This window comes from Fusarium flagelliforme, assembly GCF_020744385.1.
Source record: "Fusarium flagelliforme strain FIESC 12 MPI-CAGE-AA-0113 chromosome Unknown B0J16scaffold_6, whole genome shotgun sequence".
In the NCBI taxonomy this organism is placed as follows: Eukaryota; Fungi; Ascomycota; class Sordariomycetes; order Hypocreales; family Nectriaceae; genus Fusarium; species Fusarium flagelliforme.
The window spans coordinates 850815-861290 of NW_025763508.1; the positions used below are offsets into that span (position 1 = coordinate 850815).

The following is a 10476-nucleotide window of genomic DNA, read 5'->3' on the forward strand; positions in this document are numbered from 1 at the left end:
TAACCCTTGGAGGACAATTCCCCACCTGGCCTGGAGGCTGCCTGATTTGACGAGGTCATGTCAGCTTCCCTCAACGACACGGGCGTCTTTCCTCTGTTAATTCTTACTTCCTCAATAACAATGACTCAACCTTACGCCCTTGACCGGTCGTTTGACCTGGCTTTGCGCCGTAACGAAGATCTTGCCGACCGTATTCATGAATTGGCCAAATCTGACACTATCAGGTGGGTACGCCAAAATAAAGTCGCCTAAATGCTAGTCTCAGCTACCATAAAGTGACCAAATTATTTCGTCTCTTATGTTTTCGGCAGCTAATTCTTCTAATTCTTAGTGACAAACATATCCAAGATATGATGGCCGTGCTATTTAACAACATGTTACGGACCCGTGACTGCCACGAATTGAGGCTTTGGGAGAGCTTCTTGAAGCCGGCTTTAGCTCTAATGAAGCTCCCGCACCCCCATTGCAATTTCATAGCAGCTCGGATGGTGCTTTACCTTGGGTATCTACTCCACAGTCAGTGCGATACAAAGGTGTGTTACAGCAGTACTGCGGAGGAAGAACACATCATTCCTCTTGGCAATATATGCACCAAGTTGGACAATGCACTTCTTGAGCCCTTGAAGGAGATGTGGAAGGCTAGTGATAACTTGGAAGACTTCGATTGGGTCTTTGTCGACGACAAACTACCCTTTTCAAAATACAAATATGCCCTCGATAATCTCGATAACGCTGCCGACCTTGCGATCGCACAAGCTCTGTCGCCATCAGAACGATCTCTGCTCTCTAATGAATACGGCAAAAAGTTCTACTATCGCCCGTCATCCGATAAAAAAGGTGCTTCCCTCTACGAAGGTCCTATGCCAAGGTGGGATTGTGGTGAAGAGGACATAGACCAGTTTGACTGGACTTCTATAGGCTCTGATGGACCAATCCGGCTGAAGATCTCCTATGTCATGAAAAGAGAATATGACGATACGTTCGAGGTGCACAAGAGTATGCCCATCTTTCGCCGATCCATGCAGTTCTGCCTCGATGCGAGACAAATTTCAGAGGCAAAGTTAGGCAAAAAACGGCATATTCTCCTCAACGAGGTCCTTCAACGAAACAATGTGCCACGAGAAATACATGCACAAATTCTACAGCATCTCCAATACCGCGAGCCATTTCCATATCTTCGAAACCTGGATCTTGCTGCAACCTACACTCCCTTCCCGAGCAAAGAACGCCACATTTGTAAGGAGTGTGAGGACAAACCGAATTCCTCCCCAATGAGACGAACGTGCCCGAACAGGAGGTACGATATCTGGAATCTTCCACTGCGACGCTTTCACGTCTTTCACCGCAACGAGTTCTATAGCTGGTCATTGTGTGCTTATGGGCCTGACTGTACAGGCCATCATACTGGCCGTGATGCAGAATGGATCGTGGGACGAAACCCTGAAGTTACATTGTTCATCGAGCAAGAGGCAGCCAAAGTAAACCCTGAATTCATATCAATGGACCAGGTCGGATTCGGTCCTGTTCAGAAGATTCGTCTGGACAAAGAAGATGACGATGCTCGAAAACGTCGTTTATTCGGCCAAAAAGGGATCTACAAACGCTCGGGCAAAGACTGGCAGATGCATGGAGGGCTTGGGGGTTTGATCGATTGTATGCTTCACGGGAAAAGTCTAACCAGTGCTTCCGATCATGGAGGGACGTCGAGAGAGCCCGCAGGATGGGCACTTGGCCGTTACCCTGCACAGCAGCAACTCGCCGTGGATGCGGTCAAAGATCTACACTCTTATCCAGGCCGGTGCAAGTGGTGCCCTAACGAACACTAAGGAATGGCCTAAAGTTGCATAAAGTTACCTAATGTGTTCGTCTCCTATGCTATCAACGGTCAAAGCCTTATGACGAGAGAGGATGGATGTGGCGCCACATTTGGAACCCGATACCGATGCAAGTATGGAAACAATGAGCCTTGTTTTCTCCTTTGCAGTCAAAGCATCATCCAAAGCATGTGGCTGAAGTTATGTAACTTCAAAAGATGTAAATGGGCCAAGCGTATCGGCATTATGAACGTATATACCCCATAGTGGGGGAAGCATGAGATAGATTAAGTCTTCTATCGGTTATACTCTCAGATAAGACATATTTACAGTGAACGTCATTCCGGCTTATGAGTTGATGCTGTTCTATTCCCCATCAACATCATTCTACATGACCAGGATTCTATTCCGCTGGACCAACAATAAACCTCAGATCCGCGATAAATCGCCCACTGTCCATGGTAACATCGCCTCGGTGCTCGATATATTTGCCAGCCGAGTCAACAAGACCATATACTTTCATCTCTTCAGGGACTTGAAAGATTTGTTCCTCAGAATCTTCCTTGACTCTATTACCACCGGTACCGAAAGGCCCCAACTTCCTTTCTGTGGTATTGATGATCAAGTTGAAGATGACTCTCTTGGTATTATCCTCGGCTAAAACCCCCGTCTCCCATGATGCTCCTGTAATTGCTTCGCCATCATCTAGGAGAACGGAGTCTTCATTGCGACCGAATCCTCCGAACCGAATGCCATCATAAGCCGCCGTCTCAGCGCGGAGAGAGTCCACTGCGAAGTCGTAGGATACGTCGAGTCTGATGATGTCTGAAGGCGCAGCCTTTCGCAGTTCGAAAGCATGATTCCCGAGATCAGGGTCATCGCCCATATACTTCTTTTGGTAGATCCTGTCATAATCCCCCGTCCATTCCAAAGCTTGGTTAGCGACTTTGTCGAATACATCGATCAAAGACTCGCTGGTCGCAATGAACTCCTTAGCAATGTCAAAAGACAAAGGATCCTCAACGTGTTTGATAGCCTTGCTTGTAAGTGCAGAGACGGCGTCAAAAATTGCTTTCATCATGATCGAATGGGCACAAGCGTCCAGTCGCATCGACGCGAGACGGTGAATTGTTCTCGTAGAGTCTTGGTAAGGAATTTCACCAGCATCCATCTCAAGCCCAATGATGGGAACATTGCAGTTTCCACTCTGTCCAAGGAACTGACTCATACGACCCCAGGGAATACCTCTATCTCTGGCAAGACGAAAGAGTGAAGCGACGGGCATTCGGACATTGATGGGATGGCTATCAGCTGCGATTCCAAGTGTGCAGCCGACATAATAGAGGAGTGCTGATGCACCAGCATTCTGAGGAATCGAGACTAGAAAGAACCACTGCGCAAAAGAAAGAGACTTGCCGACGCTCTCTGGGCCATGATACTCGAAACCTCCATCGAAGATGATGTTGTTGAAATCGGACAAGGTGAAAAGCTGATCCAAGGTTTTACCCTGAGCAGCTGCGATGGTAGTTACTGCTTTGAACAGTTCTTTTGATCTCGCCTCACAGGCTAAAGCGTGCATTGTATGCTGTTCATCGTACTGCTGACATTGTTTTGCCAATCCAGTGTATCGTTGTCCACGTTCGAATGTGCCCATCTTCATTTTGCGAGTAGAGAGAAGTCAAAAGTTTGCCAACTGTGGTGAGAGTGGTTCTTATTTATCTGGTCACAAGTCTTGGTAGAATCTGCCTCACTCAGCCGCAGCTGAATGTGAAGACCTGGGTAGTAGGTGAATCATGGCTTTCTTTAGTCAGTGTAATTGGTGAAATTTTCGCTTAGACCACCAGTAAGTAACAAAGCTAACATCAATAGCCTCTTATTCGATCCGCTTTCTTTACAAAAATGGACCTGGATAGGGGTTAGTGTAAGCAGCGATATCATGTTACATATATCACTTTCCACGGCTCTTCAGACGTAACTATTAGGTTATCTCAGAGGCATATCGGCTTTCAGGTTATGTTTATCTGCACAGTATCATAAATTTGGAAACTATCAACCTAACTCCTCATATTACTCCTCAAAAATACCCAAGCATGTTCAACTTCGCTACCAGGTTTATCCTTCAGATCTGTACAGAATGATCCTGGCCGTGCCGCTGAGCTATTCCACGAGGGACCTTTTCATACGGAATCTTGCGACCCTTCAAATAATGCATCGGCCTCGTGTGTATGTCAAAGTCTCCCCATTTCTTTTCCTCCCAGCGTTCAAGCAGTGTAACCACCAACTTCTCCCTCTGCTTGCTCAGCTCACGCATCGACTTCATAAATTCCTTGTTCGACTCATTATTCTCGAGAAGTATCTGCTTGAGATCAGGGGCCCACTCGGGATGGGCACAGAACTCATCCAGGGCTTTCGAACTGATCTTGGCTAAGCTGCTTGATCTGGTGGCGGACGGAGTGATCTCGAGGAGCTTTAAATTTGGGTTGTTGGAGATCAAAGCGAGAAAGCCCTCGTCGCTGACTTTGTTTGCGCTGGGAAGACTGACGGTACGGAGGTTGGGGAGAGCTTTGGCTAGACGAACGATGGCTTGGTTGGTGACATCTCTGGCACCATTCTTTGCATCCTAGCCAACGTCGCCGAAGTTGAAAATGAAATACCAGATCTTTTCAAGAACTTGACGTGGTAAGGCCAAGATATCGTCGATATGATCACTAGTCGTTAGGTTAGCAATGTACCCTATGCGAGGTGGATGGATTGACGTACTCTGTTAAAACGAATTGATAACCAAAGTAAATCTTCCTGGTCGATGTCCCAATGAGGGTATGATACTTTCAGTCCCAGCCACGTACGCTGCTTATGAAACAGGGTTCTTTTTCGCCCTTGACGACTGGTTTTAGCAGCCTGTTCTTTGGCGCGTCAGGGCCGGGATATGGAGCGTCAGCGTCAGCGGCGGCTGAGCTGGTTTTCCGTTCGGATGGGAGGCATGGTAAATATGTGGAGAATTGTGCTGTGCTCAATGGTATAGTCCTGCCAGTATTGGGTTCAATTGATTGTCAGAGGGAGATCCAGGCGCGACGCGACGCGACGATGGGGAACTCCTTTAGGTGGCGTCATGGTGAAACTCTAACAGACATCCTACAGTGTGGCGCAGGACCTCACACCACCAGAACAATAGCCTGACAATTCTCTATTATCTACAATATATCACTATCACGGCCTCACTTCGTATCTCACCACTGACCACCAACTAATCCTTTAAAGGCAACTGATAAAAAGTCGCTTCAACTTTACAAAGATGGTATAGATTGTCCCGACTCGAGCCGCATCTAACAAACTCCAAGCGAGCCTCGGTCGACGGGGCGCTCGGTCGGATAACGTAACATTTATACAGAAACTCCACCCTTTCAAAGATATTTGATAATGGATTGCTTTCTATCGATCAACTTTTACGTACAATATCATGGGGGCGGATCATGATTTTCTTTTGGTCTGGGGAAAGGGAAAGTTCCCCAGACCTTGGCACTTTCCTATTTAACAGTGACATATACTCAAGCATTGAGTAGACACTTGCCTTTCCAACGGTCGGGTTGTCTACTCTTCTCCTTTCACCATCATCATTGTATCTGTTCTATTTTACAGAGTTCAAGACATCATGGATACCATCACGCAACAATCACATGCTGCAAAAGACAGCACCCTTGATCCCGATCAAATCGCTCGCATCGACCACACCTACGACCAAGCCCTGGGCACAGTCACCGAATTCGAAAAACAAAAGACCGCAGAAGGAGAAGCTCACTTCCGTCGCCTCGGATGGAAGCGTCTCGCTGTGATTCTCATCGTTGAAGCCATTGGCCTCGGAACTTTTAGTCTCCCTGGTGCTTTCGCGACACTCGGCATAGTAGCCGGCGTCTTCTGCTGTATCGCACTTGGCTTCATGGCCATTTACACGGCATGGATCATCGGAAAGATCAAGATATTGTATCCTTCGATTCAACATTATGGAGATATTGGTGGTTTGCTCATGGGGAGGTTTGGAGAGGAGTTGTTTGGTGGCATGTATGTGCTGCAGTTGATTCTCATCACATCTTCTTTCGTCCTCACCGGAAGTATTGCTTTGAATATTCTGGCGGATGGAAAGGTCTGTGGTCTTATCTTCAGCGCTGTATCAGGCTTCATGCTGTTCATCCTCGCGGTCATGCCGTCGTTTGCAGAGGCTGCCATCCTGGGATATATCGACCTGGTGTGTGTCATGACCGCCATTGGCATCGCAGTTATCGCATCAGGCGTGGATGCTTCCAACAAGCCCGGTGGTATCGGGTCTTCAGACTGGTCAGCCTGGCCTGACCCTGACGCAACCTTTAAGGATGGTATGGTAGCTATCTGCAACATCATCTTTGCCTACTGCTTCGCTATGTACATGACGCCTTTCATGTCGGAAATGCACACACCAGAAGACTTCATGAAGTCCGTTTGGACACTTGGAAGTGTCGAGATCTTCATTTACACCTTGACTGGTTCGCTTATCTATGTCTTTGTCGGCAAGGACGTAGCCAGCCCAGCTCTCGAGTCTCTACCTGGTGTTCTACCCAAAGTCGCTTTCGGTGTTGCGCTTCCCATGATTTTCATTTCGGGCGCTATTGGCAATACAGTCACAGCCAAGTACGTTCATCTTCGATTCTACAAGAATTCCATCGTGCGTTTCGTCAATACGCCCAAGGGTTGGGTTACTTGGCTCCTCACCCTAGCCGGTATCACGATTATCGCCTGGGTTCTCGGTGAAGCTATCCCTTTCTTCAACGACCTTCTCTCTCTGAGTTCAGCGCTCTTTGTGTCCGGCTTCATTCTGTACTTTCCAGCAGTCATGTGGTACAAGCTTATCTGCCGAGGCAAGTGGTATGCCAGAGAGAATATTCTGCATGCTGTTGCTTGTATTTTTACTTTCCTGTTTGGTCTTTTGGTTCTAGTCGGTGGGACATATGCTACGGCTATGGATATTGTAAGTTTTGTGATCCACTTGGCGTTTTGCGAGACTGACAGATATTTTAGCAACACCATTATGAGATCGGGGCTTTCCGTACTCCCTTTTCGTGCGAAGCATAAGTTACTAGAAGTGGTGTTGAGGAGCAGAGAGTGTTATAAACCAACACGTTCAACCTTGTAATCGAGTACCAGAGAGCACGAGCAATGCATTGAAATAAAAAGTGTGAAACGATTTGAATGAGTATTGTTTAAGCTGGAATACCTTAAGATTGATCACCCAACGGATCATTTTATCTTAAGATGAACTCTAGACAACCTGTACTTAAATAGTCATTCTTTCGTGACCGAACAACTCAAGCTTTGTCATCCTAAAACCCTTGGTCCCTGGGATCTCGTACAAACAACCTAGAAGCGAATGTCTTATTCGAGATAACCAAGTTCCCGCAAACGGTCGTTTTTCCATACGTTCCACTCGTCATTTGACATCCGATCCTCATCCTCATCCTCATCTTCACGTAGATTGGTCTGCCGGGCGCACTCGCTTGCCCATCCCGATCCAATGCAGAGAGGACAGAGCATCCACGTACACCTGTCATATTCAAAACGTTCTAGGCTGGTCATACAGTAGATGAGATCGTCGTCAGTTGTTAGCATGAGCCTGTCGCCTTCGCAAATCCCACAATTGCCGTCTTCAAGCTTGCTAATCACGTCCACCGTGTCAAAGTCGCGATACAGAATAGGCATCTCGAGGTCCAACTGAGAAACCGGGATTCTGATTGCTTTGTCTGGCGTGACGGTCTTCGAAATTTTGAAGGGATTCTTGGGGGGTTCATCGTATCTGTCCGGAATGGGAATGTGTAGAGGGCTTGTGAGGTAGCCCTCATAATACTCTCGGTCCGTGCCGGACTTGAGTTTGCCAAATTTCCGCCAGCGTTCGACAATATTGCAGACCAGAGCATTCTCCGGCTTATCACCACGGGTTTGGATAGAAGAAACTTCAACCGGGTAGACAAGACTGTACTTGTGTTTGGTGATATTGAGTTCCGCCAAGGATAGAATCTCGAGCCAGAGTTCGGCGGGAAGAGTTTTATTCCCTTCTTTGGAGGCGATATGCGTGGGACTGCGACAGATTATGTTGTTGATGTAGTCGGTGGTCTGACGAGTGAGGTCAAGGATGAGCATGGTGTGCTCCTTCACCAAGTCGTTGAGATCTTCTTCTTTGACAGGAATCATCGTGTCTTGGGTTGGATGAAAGACCTTGTTTGTGTTGATGGGATGTAGAAGGTTTGTGACAAATCTGGCTGAGGAAATGTAGGATGAAGGGCAGACTGCGTATTGATTTCGCAAGGAGGACTTTTATATATTTCTCTAGAATTATAACCCTAATGATGGAAAACCTCAAGAACCGATTTAACTTTGGTGACCGCACCCCAAGGCTGTTCACGTATTCACATGCGCGCGAAGAACTTCAAACTTTAGGCTGCAAAGGTTGTATACTAAAGCCATGAACCTTGAAGCATACAACAGTTCAATAAGAGCTATCGAGCCGGAATGTCACGAATGAACTATGCGAATAACTTGGGATAGTTATCACCAAGATCGCCCAATTCAGACGGTCTTCACTGTAATTGCGGTATATAGTTAATGATAGCAGCCACGATCGTCAAGTTCAAACCATGGTTTCGTGGTCTAACGGTTATGACTGCGGATTCTGATTCCGCCAGCGAGGGTTCGACTCCCTCCGAGACCTACCTTTTTGGCTCTTCGCTGGAAGGCACATGAGAGTTTTTACGTATTCCACAGAAGTTGAGAGTTTATTCAAGTGTTGTTTTATAAACTTTACTTTTAACCAGATGAAGATTTTCAGAAATCAGTGCAAGGTTTAAATTTCGGTGTGTAGTCGCAATGTAGGCCACTTCTGGATATTAAACTGAACTATGAAGGTCAAGACTGAAGTTTACTCTGATTAAAATAGTGTTTCGCTTATTTTACCTAATCACAGGAAACATTCACCATGCTTTCTACAGAGAGACGAGTATATATCTGATAGTTGCTTCGAGATGAAGGATAGCAACCAAGTGATATCTGCGAATTGGTGGACAAGAGATCCCGTTTCCATCTCGTATATGTGCAAGTTGAAAGACCAAAAAGATATAAAGTTAATTATTGCCAATGCATGAACCATCTTTTATTCCCTCTCTACAAGATGAGTAAAAAATGGATTCCGACAAAATTGCACTCCATGCGGCTCCGGTGAAGAAAGGCAAACGAGGTCACGTTGCACCAAGTGAACCCAGCACCAAAAAAAGCCCGCCGTAGCATTTCCCATTCCTTGTCTTTACAGCCGCTGTCTTATGGTTAATAACAACCATACTAAGAATGTCATTTAAAGAGATGCAGGTGCTCGTATAAGCATGCCACTCAAATTCGCCGAATGGCCCGATTTTCCAAACTTGTTGCCTACAATACTACCTAAACGCGATATATCACTGTTGTATTATAGGCTCCTTGAAACCTCAACCCTGAGGCTGTCATTGTTGAACAGGGTTTTTTTGTGAAGCCACTGAAACGCCAAAACTTCAACCCCTGTAGTTGTTGATAACGTGATAGGCTAGAAATGCTCCATTCGGCCGAAACATCAAGAGGGCCGCCATGCCGGCTCAGTCGGATAAAACTTTGTAAGAGAAGTGTTTCCAGATTGGCGTTTAGCGAGTGTTTTTGATCGACTGTTGATGCGTGATTGGTGGCATTTTTAGAGAGTGTCAGTCGATACATTGTCGGATTCAACCGAGATATTACAACCTTGCAAACTTACCAAATGGAGATACCATGATCGCTTTTAAATGGACAGGAGAGTTTACTGACAGGCGGATACACCCGAGATAAGATAAGAAGAACTTTGGAAAAGTGACATGGTCTTGTATTGGAATTGAAACGCCTGAAACCACTTCGGCCTTTTCTCGTCTTTTCGCCTCTGCGGTACAGGATCTCATAGGTGCGCTTGGTGTTTTGGATGACGGTTTGAGGAAAATCATTGATGGAGTGACATCACAGGATTAGAGTCTTGAAGTATGTCAGGCTTGCAGTGACATAATCGGGGATCGTCAGTTTATCTTGTAACCAGGGTAGAAACGTTGACTGCGACGTTCCATTCGAGAAGAATTCCGTCAATCGTTGATCAGAATACATGACTCGTATTGAGCCGACCTTGCCAATACGTTAACCAGTGGCGATAAGGCCTGGCTTTCAATGTAACTTACATCTATACCCGGTATTACTTCATACAACGCTTGGAGAAACCCAAGATAATATCATTCAGGCAAAATTCAGGTAGCAGCGACCCGACCAGGAATATCATATCGGCGATAAATTCCGACTCACGAGTCATGTACGTTTCCAGCCCGTCAGCTGATGTTTGAAACGAAGTCAGACAGCGAACAGCTGAGGTTTCTTCCGCGACGCCACTTGTTTTAGGCTTGTTTTTGCCATGACCTTGAACATGACCAGTGATGGTTCATTGGTATGTCCCAGGTATGATTCGTGTGGTGGTAAGGAACAGGGTAGAAGCCAATTCACATGTGCGAGATTATCTGATCTGCAGTTCATAGCGATAAGTCTAAAAATGGTCAATGTTTGATAGTACGAAGTCTGTGTCTCTGTGACGACAAGAGTCGCGATTTTG

At 46.3% G+C, this 10476-nt stretch overlaps 5 protein-coding genes and 1 non-coding gene across 6 annotated transcripts; 3 read left to right on the forward strand and 3 right to left on the reverse strand.

The window, feature by feature from the left end:
* Positions 1–118: 118 nt before the first annotated feature.
* On the forward strand, positions 119–2022 carry B0J16DRAFT_168651 (uncharacterized protein; the record flags this gene model as incomplete). The annotated part of the gene is made up of 2 exons (XM_046122363.1): positions 119–224; positions 332–2022. Coding segments are annotated over 2 exons (1601 nt in total), but the record flags the coding sequence as incomplete, so codon positions are not given.
* B0J16DRAFT_168652 (uncharacterized protein) lies at positions 2023–3529 on the reverse strand. The gene has a single exon (XM_046122364.1). It carries the CDS (start codon positions 3472–3474, stop codon positions 2218–2220), a length of 1257 nt encoding a protein of 418 aa, XP_045979874.1. The 5' UTR covers positions 3475–3529; the 3' UTR covers positions 2023–2217.
* Positions 3530–3933: 404 nt separating this feature from the next.
* On the reverse strand, positions 3934–5286 carry B0J16DRAFT_387130 (uncharacterized protein; the record flags this gene model as incomplete). Its single annotated transcript, XM_046131645.1, has 2 exons — positions 3934–4434; positions 5266–5286. The coding sequence occupies 2 exons, from the start codon at positions 5284–5286 to the stop codon at positions 3934–3936; spliced, it is 522 nt and encodes a 173-aa protein (XP_045979875.1).
* Positions 4994–7160, forward strand: B0J16DRAFT_346609 (transmembrane amino acid transporter protein-domain-containing protein). The gene is made up of 2 exons (XM_046128472.1): positions 4994–6810; positions 6861–7160. Exons 1-2 carry the CDS (start codon positions 5464–5466, stop codon positions 6912–6914), a joined length of 1401 nt encoding a protein of 466 aa, XP_045979876.1. The 5' UTR covers positions 4994–5463; the 3' UTR covers positions 6915–7160.
* Positions 7161–7214: 54 nt separating this feature from the next.
* On the reverse strand, positions 7215–8027 carry B0J16DRAFT_402694 (uncharacterized protein; the record flags this gene model as incomplete). The annotated part of the gene is made up of 1 exon (XM_046132672.1): positions 7215–8027. One exon carries the CDS (start codon positions 8025–8027, stop codon positions 7215–7217), a length of 813 nt encoding a protein of 270 aa, XP_045979877.1.
* A 445-nt stretch (positions 8028–8472) lies between these two features.
* B0J16DRAFT_t235 lies at positions 8473–8544 on the forward strand. The gene has a single exon. It is a non-coding gene; the product is annotated as a tRNA-Gln (tRNA).
* Positions 8545–10476: the final 1932 nt, after the last annotated feature.